We start from the raw sequence: 17,742 nt of genomic DNA, 5'->3' as shown, positions 1-17,742 counted from the left end.
AAGGAAATAATTTCCCTATAGGGAGCAACAGGATCACAGTATCACATTACAGTTAGTTCCACACTTCACTTTACTTTATATAGCACCTTTTAAAACCAAGGTTACTAAGTGCTTCACAATAAAAACTAGAATTTAACATTTCGACGCAGGCAGCATCTTCATTAGAGTCAAATCTGAATAAGAGTTTTGACTCTGATGAAGATGCTGCCTGTGTCGAAATGTTAGTTGTGTTTTGCACCTAATAAATCGTTTTTCTGTGCTCCAGAATCCCTGGTCAAGTTTACTTTCTTCACCCTATTTCTACACAGTCTTCTACTGTTGGCCACTGAGCAGCTCCACTGGAAGGAGGGTTGAGGAGAGAGTGATACTTAGAAAGTTGATTTCCTCATTATCCTCTCAGGTGAACAAGAACAAGAAGTGGCGGGAGCTGTCCACCCACCTGAACGTCGGGACGTCCAGCAGCTCGGCCAGCTCTCTGAAGAAGCAGTACATCCAGTACCTGTTCGCCTACGAGTGTAAGGTGGAGCGAGGGGAGGATCCTCCGCCCGAGGCCCCGGGGTCCGCAGGGGACACCAAGAAAGCTGCGGCACACCAGGCCAAGGTCCAGCCGCCCTCCCCAGGTGAGGAGACAGCTAACACTAACGCATCTGACTGTCTCAGAATCACTTCCATCATCTCATTATGTCTTAGTGACAGTAGTGAGGATGGAACCATTCTGCTCAAGTGTGTGTGTGTGTGTGTGTGTGTGTGTGTGTGTGTGTGTGCATGAATGTATGATTTCATGATGTCAGATAGCCAGCAGAAGGAATCCCCCCTCCCAATACACACACACACACACACACACACACACACACTTCTGATGAGACAGAGAGAGAGAGAAACAGAGCGAGCTGTCAGGAGGAGGGGGAAGGAGGGAGGAGAGTGCGAATGTAAACATCAGTGACCTCAATCTGACCTACTTTCCCATGATCTCTCTCTTTTTTTTCATTTTTTCGTGTTAAAACATTTTAACATGAAATAGCCAAGAATAAAGGCTTTTTAACTTTATACAGAGGAAAGTGCCTTGGATTTTTTTCTTATTTTTCCTCGACAATTTTTTTAAATTTAAATTATTCAAATCATTTATTAACAGATTCTAACCAGATTCAGTGCCTCGCTCAAGAACACTTTGACAGGACGTATGGCGGGTTGTCACCGGGTTCAGACCTGTGACCTCTCTGTTACGGGACGGTGTGTCAGTGTATTTCAGCTGGTTCTCTGTCTGTTGTGTGTCTGTGCAGCGAACTCCGGCTCCCTGCAGGGCCCCAACACCCCGCAGTCCAGCGGCAGCAGCTCGCTGACCGAGGCCCCCGGCGACCTGAAGCCCCCCACCCCCGCCTCCACCCCGCTCAGCCAGATGGCCCCCCAGCCGGGAAACAGGTAGGGGAGGGGCCAGAGTGAGCGTCTACCCCAGCGTTTCCTCTGGATTCATTCAAGACATCCACTGCTGCTAGGCAACATGGGAAATTTAAGCTGGACTAGGCAAGATTTTTATGTGAGAAATACACCTGTGTTATCAGCCTGACTTATGCAGATTGGAGTTGTTGTTATTCAAACATTTCTGGGAGATAGAAATAATCTGATTGGTTGAGTTAAACCTCAGTGGGCGGAGCCAAAGAACCACAGGAAATGAAACTCACCTTTGCAATGTTACTCAGGTGGTAAAATGCAGTTGTTACATTCCCTGTGTGGCTCAAAGTTTACGTCACAGTCAGTAACACCAAAATTCCTCGCCCGAGTTTTGATATTTTGAGAGAGATTTGAGTTTTGAAATAAGTTTATCTCTTTGGTCCTTTTCTCTAATTACCAAACCTTTTTTTTATCTTGGTTCAGTTTGAAGAAGTTATGCACCATCCATAGATCAATATCAGAGATTTAATTAATAAGGGAGTCAAGGGAGCTCAGATTACCTGACCTAACAGAGATATAAAGCTGGGTGTCGTCTGCATACAATGGAAAACAGTATCATGCTTGCAGATGATTTCCCACCCTAAAGGTAGCAGATACAAATTAAATGGTGAAGGGCCCATGATGGAGCCTGGTGGCACACCAAGTAGAATTAACACTTTGTGATGAGAAGTTGCCTAGAGAGACAAAACAAACACGATTTGACAGGTAAAACCTAAAACCAGTTCAAAACCGCGATGATGTTGATTCTGAGATGATTAACAAATGTAACGAAAGCTACATGTTGCTGTTGTCGGGCAAAAACCATGTATCAGGAAGATGTTTTTGAGGATTAAAGAAAAGAATATTCAGTATTTTGGAAATTCTACAATTCAATTAGCAGGTTCCAAGGCGCAAAGGGTCATGAAACTGAATTAATACATAAATGACCATGAAAACTCCATGAATTCAACCAAGAAAAAAGAAAAAAAGTTGGAGTTGCATGGTTTGTTGATATATTGAATCCCAGTCCACTCACTCTGACCTGGTTTATCTGTTAGGACCAGTGGGGTGAGCGTTCAGGACCCGTTCTCTGAGGGAAACGATCCGGCCTTCCACGGTAAGCGTGGCCCGGGGCCCGCCGGAGGCCCCTACCAGCAGGCGGGAGGTCCAGCAGACCCCTCCATGAGGATGCAGTACGACGCCAACAAAGACCCGTACGGAGGAGCCAGGAAGGGTGAGGAGGAAAAACACACTGACACACACACACACACACACTCTAAAACTCACAACTGATGAAAATATCACTGTGCTGATGTGTGAAAAGACAAAGAGTTTCATTCCAGAACGCTAACTATCCATTTTGCTGCAATTCAACAGTGAATATTTCAAAAACACAGATGATGCCTCCTCAAAAAACATTTTGTAAGCAGAGCTCTTAAAGGAACAGTTCACCCAAATATTAAATTCTGTCATTATGTATTATGCATGTCAGTGGAGACTCCACTGAAGTTCGTACAGCCACCAAACAGCAAGTTAGCGACTATCTCACTTTCTGCTAAACAGTTGAAGTGAATGGGGTCTGACTGGTTAGAGCTCCAGAAAGACATAAAATGATCAACAAATTTCTGTGTTCTGTAGCCAAACGTTTGCATTGTGAGTTCAAAAGGCTTATATATTTACCTCATTATGTAGCGCTGCTCTAGGTAAAGGAAACAGTTACTTTGAAGGAAATGGACTGATCCTGTTTACAACTTGCCAGCCAATAGAGAGCTTGCTGTGTCAGCGCACACCGCCCCCAAACTCCCCTGCTGCCTGCCGAGCGGAAAACAAAAGTTTCTGTATGAATTCCTTTTTCCCGGAGTGAAGAAAGCAGCTTATTTTCAGCCTGACAGTCTTGCATTTGGGAGTCAGAGTGGGATTTGAGTCTGTGTTGCGGCTTCCTAGCAGCATGAATGATGAGCCTAAAGGAGCAGGGAAACTGTCAATCCCATGAAAAGACTCAAAATAAACAATCAAAATTGAAATGATGAGCTTTTCTCAAGGCAGCAGCAGTAGAGCACAGAGCAACATCCTGCCATCTCCAACAGGTCTACAGGGTCTGTGGGAAACCAGCTGTTTCTGCTGGTCTCACTGCTGTAAAAGACGATATATAATTATAATAATTATAATAATTATAATAACTTAAAAATTTGTTTAGCACTTTTCCAAAAATTATGTTTACAAAGTGCTTTACATACAATAAAACCCAAAAGCAGTGACGTGAAACTACCACAATGAATGATAGAAAAATAAAAATAAACTAAAAAAAATATATATAATAGAAAATAGGAATAAATATATATAAGGTAATATATGAGGTAAACAGGTACAGCTAAAAACACACAAACAAACAGAGATACAATTAAAAACAGATCGAACTTTATATAAAAGTGTGCTGAAAAAGAAAATATATAAAAAATACGAATAAAAGGTAATACAAGAGATAAACAGGTACAACTAAAAAAACAAAAACAAACAGAGATACAATAAAAACAGTAGGCCACACTACCGTTCAAGAGTCCGGAACCACCAAGAATGACCAACAGTCTCATGTCTAGACCAGCGGTTCTCAATCCTGGTCCTCCAGATTCTACCCATCTAATCAGCGACTGATGTAAACTAGAGACACCAGGTGAACTAGCAGGTGGGACAGCAGAGCAGCTGGACTCAGGACTGGTGAACGCTGGTCTGGACTGAAGCATCATGTCTCTGCCTGGTCCAGGTTCAGTCCTGCAGCAGCTGGAGCTCCTGCAGTCTGAAACCCTCTGTCCTGAGGCTCTGCTGCCCCCCGGTGGGCAAAGCATGAACCGCCTCGTTATTAGCCTCATTAACGCCATCAGTCAGGATGAGAAGGGACAGAGACATAATAATAACTTTATTTACATAGAACCTTTAAAAACAGAGTTTACAGAGTGCTTTGACTGTCAAAATAAAAGCAGAATTGAACAATGGGAAACAGGAATTAAATTAAGAGAAGAGGACCGAGGAGGAGGAGAGAGGATGACTGTAAAATAAAAAAACAAAATAAATACTAAGAAAAAGGGCTTTAAGAAATGATTTAAAAGAAGTAAGGCAAGACAATTTATACAGCACATTTCATATGCAAGGCAAATTAAATATAAAAAAATAAATAATAATAAAGATAATAACACTTGTTACATACAGATGAAAATGAATGTTTTGAGCCGAATTTTAAAAGGCGTTCCAAAGCCTCGGGGTCCTGAAGGCAACGACACGGTCGCCCTGAACCCTGCTCACACTCCTGTCTGTCTGTCCCTCTGTCTGTCTGTCTGTCTGTCTGTCCCTCCTGTCTGTCTGTCCCTCTGTCTGTCTGTCTGTCCCTCTGTCTGTCCCTCTGTCTGTCCCTCCTGTCTGTCTGTCCCTCCTGTCTGTCTGTCTGTCCCTCTGTCTGTCCCTCCTGTCTGTCTGTCTGTCTGTCTCTCCCTCCTGTCTGTCTGTCTGTCTGTCTGTCTGTCCTCCTGTCTGTCTGCAGGTCCGGGGCCGGGCGAGGCCTTCGGTCCGGGCCAGCTGCCCAGCGGTGCCATGCAGGACGTGTTCCCCCGCGGGCCGCCCTCCGGACCCCTGCCCGGGCTGGGCGGCGGCCCCAGACCCCAGTTCCCCTACGGACCCGGCTACGAGCGGAGGTAGGCTGCCGTCCCGCCGGCCTCAACGTGACCCCCGTGTGTCTGAAGCCTAGTGTCTGTCTCAGAAGGTTTTTCTGCACTGCTCTCAGTTCAGGCTTTCAGTTCAGTTTTATTGTTCTGTGAGTCGGGCTGGGTATCGAGAACCGGTTCTAATTTAGTTCTGGTTCCAAACTGCCTACACTACCAGTCACCAGTCTGGACACCTGACTGACTCTTCTGTGTTTCATTCTCTTAAAGGCATTTTGATCTACAGTCTTCTGCTTAAATGCTTGAAATGAGTTTCTTAGACAAATAAATAGTGAAGTTGATCCTATGCATGAATTCTTTCCAAAGCCTTTGCCTTTCCATCAAGGCAAAGAATCTAAAATATTTGATAGTTTTGATTTGTTTAACGATTTTTTCAGGGTTCCTACGCAGGTCTGGAAAGTCTGGAAAAGTATTAAAAATGAATTTGATCATTTCCAGGTCTTGAATAGTTTGGGATTTTAAAAAAAATGTCTGGAAAAGTATGGAAAATGTTGCGGTTCAGGTCCGATACACACATAATTCTAGCTTTTATGTTGTTGTAGAGCCACTTTGAGTCCACAGTTTTTGTTGATGTGCAGAATAATGTTCAGATAGAGGGACGCTCTTATTACCCAGCCGCTGTCAGCATGCATTATATCAAATACCCACCAAAATCAAATCCAGTCAAGAACATAGGGTCTGGGAAAAATATGGAATTTTAAAATGGAAAGCGTGTAGGAACCCTGCCAATCATCTCACATATTCTGATATTTGTTGCTGTGAAGAACAATCTTCATCTATACAGTGATATGAGCTAGTTAGCAGGGGCAAGATGTCTATCTGCGTAAATCATATTGAACACCAGACAAAATCTTCAAAACAAATCAAGGTCTGGAAAAAGTATGGAATTTTTTAATTGAAAATGTGTAGGAACCCTGTATTTTGGTTGCTGCAGAATTCCATTTGTGTCATTTCATAGATTTGATGTCTTAACGATTATTCTAAAATGTGGAAAATAGTAAAAAATAAAGAAAATTCTGTTTATAACAGAACTGATTCCGAGATGTGAGGGTCAGGTCTGTGAGTAAAACAAAAGGCATGATGGGAAAAGCAGTCGGAGGGGAAATCAACCCCCCCCACCCCCCCCACCCCCCGTTAACCATCAGACTAACTCTGTGTCGTGTGTGTCCCGCAGAACGGAGCATGTGATTGGTCCAGACGGAGGCTTGGCGCCCCCTGCAGGACAGAACAGCATGGCTCCGTCTGGGAACGAGCCCGGCATGTATCCTGCCAACAGATACCCACAGCAGAGGTACACACACACTGACACACACCGACACACACTGACACACACCGACACACACTGACACACACCGACACACACCGACACACACCGACACACACCCACACACTGACACACACTCACACACACTGACACACACTCACACACTGACACACACCGACACACACTCACACACTGACACACACCGACACACACTGACACACACTCACACACTGACACACACCGACACACACTGACACACACTCACACACTGACACACACCGACACACACCGAACCTTTCTCTACTTGTATTTCTTTCTTTAATCAGTAATTTTACTTAACTATATTCTGAAAGTATCATACACTCTCAGTACACTTTAAATGGGTTACTTTTACTTACTTTCTTTTTACTTTTAGTAGTTTTTTACACCAGTAATTCTTCTTCGACTTTAATAAAATTTCACCACAATAACTTCTACTTGAGAAAGATATTGTAGTATGCAGTAGTACTTGCTGTAGTATGCAGTAGTACTTGCTGTAGTATGCAGTAGTACTTGCTGTAGTATGCAGTAGTACTTGCTGTAGTGTATCGGCTTTTTTTGTTTTCCATTCCATATTGTTTTCCGTTATTGGTGGGACTAGGTACACTTTGACACGCACATCCAAGAAGAATCCAGTGAGTCCGAGTTATATTGAAAAAAATAGTATAAAAGTATTTATTAAATACTTCCAAAAATGATCAGGGCAGTTCAAAAAATGCAAATCAGTCTTTTTCACTTTGTCCTTTTCAGGAAAAAATAAAGAAGGATCAAGAAGATAAATCAGGATTCAAAACTAATGTGGTTCAAAGAAAATGTCCGCCCTTCCTAGTCCCTCACCAAACATTTCCCCAACCATTTCCTACTTCCTGGTCTATCTTACCTGACACACCTGAACATAGCCCCTCCCCTCCCCATGCAATTCTCAGGACTAAAGCAAGGTGGGGTACTCTGGACTAAAAGATACACATGTAACATTAGTATATGTAAACAATCCAAAATAGCAACAAATCTCAGTAGTAGAATAAAGAATAAAGAGAATACTCCAAAGAAAGGCATAATGGCTCCAACATGTAGTGTGCAGTAGTACTTGCTGTAGTATGCAGTAGTACTTGCTGTAGTATGCAGTAGTACTCCCTGTGTAAATACAGATTGACCTGACTGTAGGAACACACTGACACACTCCTCCTGTCTGTTGTCTTCTCTTCCCGCTCAGGCACGGACACGACGGCTTCAGCCAGCAGTATCCTCACAGCATGGCCTACACTTCCCATCAGCCCCTGTACCCGCCGCAGCAGGTCAGCATCTGGGGCGCAGGGGGCGCTCACTCTGCTCTAAACCACATTTAATAGACAGTATCCTTATTCAGCACTAATACCTGTTTGCAGTAGGGATGCAAAGATCTACACAGAGGTCAGAGGTCAACAGTGAAACAGTCTCTCTCTGTGTGTCTTCATGACTCTGCTGGTCCAACATCTCCACGTCCCAAGAATGAACAGAATTGTTTTCATCCCGGTCGTCACATTGAAATTAAAAAAACGTCTGTGTGGAAAGATGACAGTTTCCTTCTGTGTGTGTGTGTGTGTGTGTGTGTGTGTGTGTGTGTGGTGTGTGTGTGTGTGTGTGTGTGTGTGTGTGTGCAGGGCTACAAGCGTCCGGTGGAGGGCCTGTACCCCCCCGCTAAGCGTCACGAGGGCGAGGCGTTCGGGGTCCAGCAGTACGGCTCCCAGCAGCCCGAGGTGTTCGGCCCGTACGGAGGGGGAGGGGGGGCGGGGGGGGGCTACATGGGCCCCGAGCGGCGTCCGGTGCAGGGCCAGTACCCGTACCCGTACGGCCGGGACCGCCTGCCGCCGGGCGGCCAGGGGCCCCCGCAGCACGGCATGATGGGAGCGGGGCCCCCGCCCGTCTCCGGCGGCCCCTCTGACGGGCCGCAGGCCAACATGTGGCACCCCAGGACAGACGGGGGCTACCCGTACCCCGGCCCCGGCCGGCAGGGCCAGGGCCCCGCCTACCCCGGCCTGGGCCGAGGGGACGACCCGGAGGGCAGGGCCCCCCCGGAGGCGCAGTGGCCCCCCGGCCAGCGCCAGCCCCCCTACCCCTCCCCCTCCCACTCCGCCTCCTCCTCCCCCTCCATGCCCCCCCTGCCCTCCAGACAGCCCCCCCCCTCCTCCTTCCAGCCCAGCCCCGCCCTCCCCAACCACGCCGCCCGCGCCCTCAGCCCCTCCTCCTTCCCCCGGCCGCTGGGCGGCTCCCTGTCGCCCAACAGCGCCCCCTACATGGCCTCCATGAAGAAGGCGGGCGTGCCGGGCCCCGCCCCCGGCCCCGGCCCCGCCCCCGGCCCCGGCCCCGGCCCCGCTCCGGGCCCCGCCCCCGGCCCGGGACTCCCCCTCCTGCAGAGGGACGTCAGCTTCCCCCCCGGCTCCGTCGAGGCCACACAGCCCAAACTGAAGCCCCGACGCCGACTCACCGCCAAGGACATCGGTCAGACACACACACACACACCACACACACACCACACACACACACCACACACACACACACACCACACACACACACACATCATGCTACAGAGAGAAACCTGTTCTCTCTACATGATGGACGGCACAGAGTCAATACCCATGAAGGACAGAAGGAAACTAAAGTCCTTGTTTTACTAATGAGACTTTACAGACTGGATCCTCTAGTTGTCATACAGTGATATTAGTAGGGCTGGGCGATATGGTTGAAATCAATATCACGATAATCATAAGGATTTTTCTCGATATCAATATATATCACGATATGGTTCATGTATGCAAAATCACGTTAAATAATCAAATTAATGTTCATCTCATTGAACCGAATGGTGATGTTAGGTGTGATGTCAAACAAAACAGAAATATTCAAATAATTTTCCTACCATACCTCATTTTATCGGAGTTTTTAAGTAAAATTTGCTTGTCATCATCAATTCAGACAGCAGAAATGTGTCACGATATTAAAATATCTTCATATCATCACAATATGATTCCACTGAAAGACGATAAACGATAATAGCGAATTATCGCCCAGCCCTAGATATTAGTTAAAGTGTTAAATAATGTTCAGCTAAACAGTTTAAACCTTCAAATCCTAGAAGGTAATCAAGGTCTAGAAAAAAAGTCTGTGTTTGAAATCATTTCATATTTGGTCATTATATGAAATTTAAAAACCTGGAACATTCCTGTGAACGTGGATATACTTACATATTTAGAAAGTTATAAACCGTCACTACTGTTGTTTTGAATGGGAACACCTGTTCTCTCTGTTGAAGCTCTGTGATTGAACTCGTCCAATCAGGAACCCCGGAGGCGTGGCGGGTGATGATGTCACTGAAGTCGGGCCTGCTGGCGGAGAGCAGCTGGGCTCTGGACACCATCAACATCCTGCTGTACGACGACAGCACCGTGAGCTCCTTCAGCCTCACACAGGTCAGACACACACACACACACACACACACACACACACACACACACACACACACACACACACACACACACACACACACACACACACACACACACACACACACACACACACATACACACACACACACACATAAAACTCACATGTGACTTTATTAAGATCTTATGGATAGACTGACACCTCTGGGTACTGGTGTTACTGGTGTCAAGTGAACTGAAAACACAGGCGATGGAAGCCGCCATATTGGTCGGAAGTAAACGTTACCATGGTTACAGACATTATTTACATTCATAACATGGTGAGATCTGAGGAGAGGAGTCTCACACATTTATTTCAAAATTGAAATTCGAGGAAAAACCCCTTGAGATGCACCATCTGGTTTTGGAGGGGGTCCTCAGGCACAAAACATAGAAGTTAACAACATATAAACAAAACAAAATACATAAATAATAATAATGATAATAAATTAAATAATGCAACGACACAAAACAATCAACATAGTAACATTTACAAGGACACACACACACACATAAGGGCTCTCACACCATCCCAGACCACACCCGCTACATCTGTTACAAGTGTCATCAGTACAAAGAATGAAGGAGAAATAAAATAAATGAACAGACCAAATAGCATTATGTCAAAGTACTGAGTCTACTTAGAAACTAAAAATAAAAATAAATACAATCAAAAACAAGAACAAGTAGATTTAAGGTGAACAAGCAAAGAAGACCTGAAGTTATGGAAAGAAGTAATCGATGGAAATGAGTTCGGCAAATTATTCCAGTCTGACGGTGCTTTAAACCTAAAAGCACGTCTGTAACAACGCATTATGTAATAACTCGACAAAATGTAATACATTTTCACTTCATTATGGAATAACACCCGCATTTTGTAATTCACAGCCTGAACGCAATATGTAATAAATTTCTCCGCATTTTGTAATAAATTATTACATATTGCGGTGGTTATTACAAAATGCGAGGGGTTGTACTTTTTTATGATGAAAATGTTATAATTCAGTGCATTATCAAAAAAATTATCATAAAAAAAAAAGTGCAACTCCCATATTTTTGCAATAACCACCGCAATGTAATGTAATAATTTATTACAAAATGCAGATAAATTTATTACATATTGCGTTCAGGCTGTGTATTACAAAATGCGGGTGTTATTACATAATGAAGTGAAAATTTATTACATAATGCGTTGTTACACATGTCTCCCAATTTCTTTAAATATTCTAGGCACAATAAAAAAAGGTTGCTGAGTGTGTCAAAGTGAATATGATGATCCGAATGGAACTAAAAGCTGTTTTAGGTATAAAGGACAGTTAAAGTAAATGCATTTGAAAACAAAGAGCAACCAATGAAAATGTCTCCTAGAGAGAAGTGGGAGCCAGTTAAATGGATCAGACATGAAACAGTGATGCAGTGATCTACAGATATTATTATAAACTACATTGAAAGGCTGAAGATGTGTTTCAGAGGTGTTCGGGTGTATGACATCACCATAATCAATAATGGGAAATAAAAGCTGTTGGACAATTTGTTTTCTTACTTGGAGAGTAAATAACTAATTAATAACACATGAGCGTTCACTCTGATCATCGGTGGGTCTCTCTGGATCCTGTTCTCCTGCAGCTCCCTGGCTTCCTGGAGCTGGTGGTGGAGTATTACCGCCGCTGCCTCATCCAGATCTTCGGCATCCTGGAGGAGTACGAGGTGGGGAGCGAGGGCCGGCCGGAGCCCCTCCCCTTCCCCCGCACCGACCCCCCCGAGGAGGAGGAGGAGGAGGAGGAGGAGGAGGAGGAGGAAGAGGAGGAGGAGGAGCCGCCCGCCGCTCCACAGCCCGACGACCAATCACGGGAGGAGCAGAGGATACCCAGGAAGTCGCCGGAGGAGGAGGAGGAGGAGTCATTGGTGGCGCTCCTCACGGCTGCTCCTGCTGTCAACACCGAGGAGGAGAAGGAGGAGAGGAAAGACGACGCTCCTGTCATAAAGGAGGAGCAGGAGGAGGAGGAGGAGGAGGGGGGCGGAGCGTCGGAGCGGCTGAAGCCCGGCCGGCTCCCGGACCCGGCAGAACCCCGACCCAGACAGGCCAGCAGGTACGACCGGCTGCCCGTCAAGGTGGAGGAGGGGGAGGAGGGGGGGGAGGAGGAGGCGGCGGAGCGGCGCTGGGCGGAGCTCCACCGCTCAGACGGCTTCAGCAGCGGCCTGCTGCACTGGCAGGCCGGGGGCGGAGACTCCACCAAACACATCCAGACACACTTCGAGCTGCGCAGGGGGGACGCCGACCCCCCCCACCCGCCGGAGGGGGAGGAGGAGGAAGAGGAGGAGGAGGAGGAGGGGGAGGAGGAGGAGGAGGAGGAGAGGGGGGAGGGGGGGGAGATGAACCCGACCGCCGCCGAGGACGACGCGCCGAGCGCCCGGCCCGACCCACAGCGAGGTAAAGACTCTCCTGCTCTCTGCTTCCAGCTGCTTGGTACAGATTTCAACTTTATTACCGTATTTCCTCTAATATTGGCCCAGGCCTTTATTTCCCTCAGCTGCAGAGGGTACCAGGCCTTTATTGGAAGCAGGCTTATATTAGAGACAGGCCTTTATTTCTAATTCCCTCTGTTTGATAAGTATATTTGCTCATATTTTAGTACGAAGCCTCCTTGTTTTCTGATCTGTTTCTGTTGGGGTACCGATAATTACGGTAATGGACGACGGCACGCTCCAGAGACTTCCTCCGGTCGAGCCGTCTTGTGGCATACTGCCATCTTGTGGCACTTGTACGTTACTACAAACTACAGTTACATTATATAAGAGGCACCAGGAGTTTACCGGTATCCACCGTTGTTTTTTCCCCGGACATTATCAGAGACCCGACCTTTAATTGACTACCGGCCACTATTAGAGGAAATACGGTAACTTTATTTAGACTTTATTACTAACAGACAATTCCACAATGTTCCTCCATCATGGAGACTCCCTCCCAAGTCTCAGTGATTTCTATATAACCCAGAAAAAAATAGATATAAATATATTTTAAAATGTATGGATTATTTGTTGCAGCATTAATATTGATAAACATGGTGAAGTGCCTGTCATCACAGCTGTCTGTCCTCCTCCTTGTCCTGCTGCAGGCTTTCCGTGGGAGGGTAAAGCTCAGAGGTCGGCGTCTCGGCGTCCCATCAGCCCCCTGGAGGACGAGCCCCGCCGCTGGGACGAGGCGCCGCTCTCCACGGCCGAGTCGTGGCAGGACGCCCTGTCCCGCCGCTGCGTCTGCGTCTCCAACATCGTGCGCGGCTTGTCCTTCGTCCCCGGAAACGACTCGGACATGTCCCGGCACCCGGGCCTGGTGCTGATCCTGGGCCGGCTGGTGCTGCTGCACCACCGCCACCCGCCCCGGAGACGAGCGCCGCCCGGCTACCGGCGGGAGGAGGAGGAGCGCGGCCCGGAGCGCGGCCGGGACGAGCGGCGGCGGGACGAGTGGCGGCGGGACTGCCTGGCGGCGCTGCGGGAGAACGCTCTGGTGACGCTGGCCAACATCTCGGGCCGGCTGGACCTGTCCCCGTACCCCGAGAGCGTGTGCCTGCCGGTGCTGGACGGCCTGCTGCACTGGACCGTCTGCCCGTCCGCCGAGGCCCGGGACCCGTTCCCGTCGGCGGGCGGCCGCTCCTCGCTCTCGCCCCGCCGGCTGGCGCTGGAGTGCCTGTGCAAGCTGAGCGTGCGGGACGGCAACGTGGACCTGCTGCTCGCCACGCCGCCCTTCCGCCGCCAGGAGCAGCTGTTCGCGGCGCTGGTGCGGCACGTGGGCGAGCGGACGAGCCAGGTGTGCCGCGAGATGGCGGTGGCCGTCCTGTCCGACCTGGCGCGGGGCGACCCGGCGGCGGCGCGGGCCGTCGCCCTGCAGAAAGGCAGCGTGGGAACTCTGATCGGCTTCCTGGAGGACGGCGCGGCGGCGGCTCAGTACCGGCAGGCGGCGCCCGGCCCGCCGCGCCCCGCCCCACCCGACCCGCCCAGCGCCAACATGATGTGCCGCGCCGCCAAGGCTCTGCTGGCCATGGCCGAGGTGGAGGAGAACCGGACGGAGTTCGTTCTGCACGAGAGCCGCCTGCTGGACGTCTCGCTGTCCGCCGCGCTCGGATCCTCCGTGGCGTCCGTCATGTGTGAAGTTTTGTTTAAGATCGGACGCTCGTGACATCACACCGCCACGGAGCGCGCTCGGTGGGAACCGGCTCCTATTATATTTTTATTTAAAGAAAAGAACGCAAAAAATGTTTTTACATACAAATGAATATATATAGAATATATATAGCTCCTCGGCTCCATCCGCAAATGTTTATTTGGGATTTTTAAGTAATTTTAATACAAAAATATTTAATACTTGGTATTTTTAATTTTTTTCTATTCTTTTAATTTTGTCAGTTTGTTTTTTTTTGTTTGTTTTGTTTGTTTTGTTTTAACCAAAGTCGGCGTGTGGCGGAGGAGAACGCTCCGCTTCTTCTTCTTCTGATGTTTTCTAAATGGATGTGGTTGGTTTCTTCTCTGTGGGGTTTTTCTGTTCGCTAGTCTGTAAGGGGATCGGGGGGGCAGGAGGGAGGGAGGGGGGAGGGCAGATTAATTTAAATAGTGACCCATGTTGTAGATAGGCCTTTTGTCATGTGATGACAGAGGAAACACTGACTTTGCTCATAATAATATTCAGTACATGTTCCTTGTTCTGGGTGAAGCGACCTGTTGTGCAATAGGACTTTCTGGCTTGTTTTGGGTTTTTGGGAGGGGGGGGGGGGGGGGGGGGGGGTTGATAAATGTGAATTATTTTGACCATCTGCAATTTGACCATCAGTATTGCGTAACCACAGCAGTATAAAGCGGAGGGGGGGGGGGGGGGGGGGGCTTCGTCACTTTTTTTCTTAATCTTTTCTTTCCCCTCAGCCTCTTCTTCATCATCATCATCCTCTTCCTGTAAATAGAAGTTGTACATTTCGAGCGTCCGGTTCCTCCCTCTCCACCAACAGATTGTGTTCAAACCGGGTGACGAGTTAACGGTCGTCATTTATAATCACAAAATCCTGCTCATCTGAATATGAATCTTTTAGTTCCGCTCTTCAGAGGAGGTGAAGACTTTTTTTTTTTTTTTTTTTTCTGTATTTAAAAAAAAAAAAAAGAAAACAAGCGGTTTCAGGATGTCTGCGGGACGTCCCGATGCCGGACGACGTGGAGACGATCCAGACCGCGGGACAGACTCTCTGTACAGGACGGACTGTCTTCAACACGACTTCAAACAGTTATAACAAATGTAAAGAGAAAAAAAAAAAAAGAAAAATATCTACATCCAGAACGTCTCCTCTTTTGATTTGACGAAACGTTGTTTATTCAGTATGAGATCTTTATCCTCTATATGTTCCACGACATGTTAAAGAATAAAGGTACATGAACTCTGGTTGAGCACTGTGAACGCAGCTCACGGCTGGTTTTGTAAGCAGGGAAGAACGGTTTCCGCTGTCGTCATGGTAACGGCGTCGGGTGCCGATGCGGTCTGAAAGTGTCTGATGGCAGAGATGTGGACTCGAGTCACTGTTTTGATGACTTGCAACTTCACTTGACAGAAAGTAAATGACTTGAGACTCGACTTGGACTTGGAAGTTAAAGACTCGTGACTTGACTTGAGACATGATGACTCGAATGACTTGTTTGTGTTCATTTTATGTTTTAAGTTTAAATATAAAATATAAAATATAAAAATGTTCAGTGTTGTCAGTGTTCTCATTCCAAGTGTCTGTAGTGTGTAACGTTAGCCGGTCTGCGAGCGCACACTGGGAACATCGTCCTGATTGGATGACGAACCTGTCAGTCAAGCTCCTCGCTACCTGACGTGTTTTTCAACAGAAGCACTCGTTAGTCGTTACTCCCTCCTGCTCTAGACTAGATCGGTAAGTCTGTGAGCGCTGATGTTAGCTAACGTTAGCCAGATACAATCTGTTCTCTCACAACTCTGTAGCTTGCTAACGTTAGCCTGATATGACAAAAAGTGACTTGTCTTGGGACTTGACTTGCCTTAACTAAGGACTCGACTTGACTTAACATAACCTGTGACTTGACTTAACATAACCTGTGACTTGACTTGACATAACCTGTGACTTGACTTGACATAACCTGTGACTTGACTTGACATAACCTGTGACTTGACTTGACATAACCTGTGACTTGACTTGACATAACCTGTGACTTGACATAACCTGTGACTTGACTTGACATAACCTGTGACTTGACATAACCTGTGACTTGACTTGACATAACCTGTGACTTGACTTGACTTGACTTGATATAACCTGTGACTCGACTTGACATAACCTGTGACTTGACTTGACTTGATATAACCTGTGACTCGACTTGACTTGACTTAACATAACCTGTGACTCGACTTGACTTAACATAACCTGACTTGACTTGACTTGACTTGACATAACCTGTGACTTGACTCGACTTGACTTGACATAACCTGTGACTTGACATAACCTGTGACTTGACTTGACATAACCTGTGACTTGACATAACCTGTGACTTGACTTGACATAACCTGTGACTTGACTTGACTTGACTTGATATAACCTGTGACTCGACTTGACATAACCTGTGACTTGACTTGACTTGATATAACCTGTGACTCGACTTGACTTGACTTAACATAACCTGTGACTCGACTTGACTTAACATAACCTGACTTGACTTGACTTGACTTGACATAACCTGTGACTTGACTCGACTTGACTTGACATAACCTGTGACTCGACTTGACTTAACATAACCTGTGACTTGACTTGACTTGACATAACCTGTGACTTGACTCGACTTGACTTGACATAACCTGTGACTTGACTTGACTTAACCTAACCTGTGACTTGACTTGACTTGCCCAAGAAAAAATGACTTGGGACTTGCTTGAGACTTGGACCAAACGACTTGGGACTTGCTTGAGACTTGGACCAAACGACTTGGGACTTGCTTGAGACTTGGACCAAATGACTTGAGTCACATGTCTGCCTGATGGTGTCGAAAAGCTTCAAAATGTTTGGTTCTTACTTTGAGAAGTCAGACTAAGGCTCTCAAAAGAAAAAATCCCATTGATTTCTTTCCTCAGCTCCTGTTTCCCTTAAAGGAAAACTTGATCTTCTTCTACTGTTATTATAATAATAATAATAATGAATTTTATTTATATAGCACACTTTAAAATGCAACGAAATCTCAAGGTGCTTCACAGAAAGAGTAAAACAATCATAGAACAACGTTAAAACTGTGATTATAGGCATAAACCAAAATAAGGTTTAAAATAAGATGAATAAAAAATTAGAGAAAAAATAGAGACCCGAGTTTAAAAGGAAAGCACAGATGAGCCGGGACCCGAGGGGAAAGCAGAGAGGAACAGGTGAGTCTTTGGGTTTGATTTAAAAACAGCAAGTGAGTCTGAGGCCCCTAATGGTTCCCGGGAGCTGAGTCCACCTGGCCTGGCCTGGCCTGGCCCCGGAGACGGAAAGGCACGATCTCCCATGCTTGACAGCTTAGTCCGCGGCACAGCAAGGAGGTTTGAGCTGCCAGACCTGAGGGTCCGGGGTGAGGATGGAGGGGTGAGGATGGAGGGGTGAGGAGCTCCTGAAGGTAGGCTGGGCCGGTGCAATTTATGGCCTTGAATTGAACTGATTATCATGAGTCTGTGATGTTCATTCAGTTCATTCCAGCATTTATTTAAGTTTGTCATTTACTGTTTTGCTGAACCCACTTTCCCTCAACCTGCCTCGTCTACTTCTACTGCTGTTAGTGATTTCCTACGTTTCCCAGACTCGACAAAATTGAAGCCTAGAAGGTACTA

General features: G+C 46.9%; 1 protein-coding gene across 1 annotated transcript in view; it reads left to right on the top strand.

Annotated features, from left to right (window-relative positions):
• Positions 1 to 14,443, top strand: part of arid1b (AT-rich interactive domain 1B) — a gene marked incomplete at its 5' end in the record, with an annotated part of 29,583 nt that extends 15,140 nt beyond the window's left edge. The window contains 10 exons of the mRNA XM_071513334.1: positions 401 to 620; positions 1,281 to 1,419; positions 2,487 to 2,662; positions 4,961 to 5,111; positions 6,313 to 6,429; positions 7,655 to 7,736; positions 8,082 to 8,919; positions 9,757 to 9,887; positions 11,526 to 12,308; positions 13,030 to 14,443. Of these exons, the coding sequence (XP_071369435.1) occupies positions 401 to 620; positions 1,281 to 1,419; positions 2,487 to 2,662; positions 4,961 to 5,111; positions 6,313 to 6,429; positions 7,655 to 7,736; positions 8,082 to 8,919; positions 9,757 to 9,887; positions 11,526 to 12,308; positions 13,030 to 14,073 (3,681 nt within the window). The remainder of the gene's footprint in view (positions 1 to 400; positions 621 to 1,280; positions 1,420 to 2,486; positions 2,663 to 4,960; positions 5,112 to 6,312; positions 6,430 to 7,654; positions 7,737 to 8,081; positions 8,920 to 9,756; positions 9,888 to 11,525; positions 12,309 to 13,029) is intronic.
• Between the last annotated feature and the right edge of the window lie 3,299 nt (positions 14,444 to 17,742).

This window comes from Centroberyx affinis, unplaced genomic scaffold (genome assembly GCF_046629955.1).
Source record: "Centroberyx affinis isolate AG114_WGS23_722 - 3 ecotype Tasmania unplaced genomic scaffold, CSIRO-AGI_Caff_v1 ptg007007l_1, whole genome shotgun sequence".
In the NCBI taxonomy this organism is placed as follows: domain Eukaryota; kingdom Metazoa; phylum Chordata; class Actinopteri; order Beryciformes; family Berycidae; genus Centroberyx; species Centroberyx affinis.
Note: the sequence above shows the minus strand (reverse complement) of the source record. Positions and strands in the feature narration are given on the sequence as shown.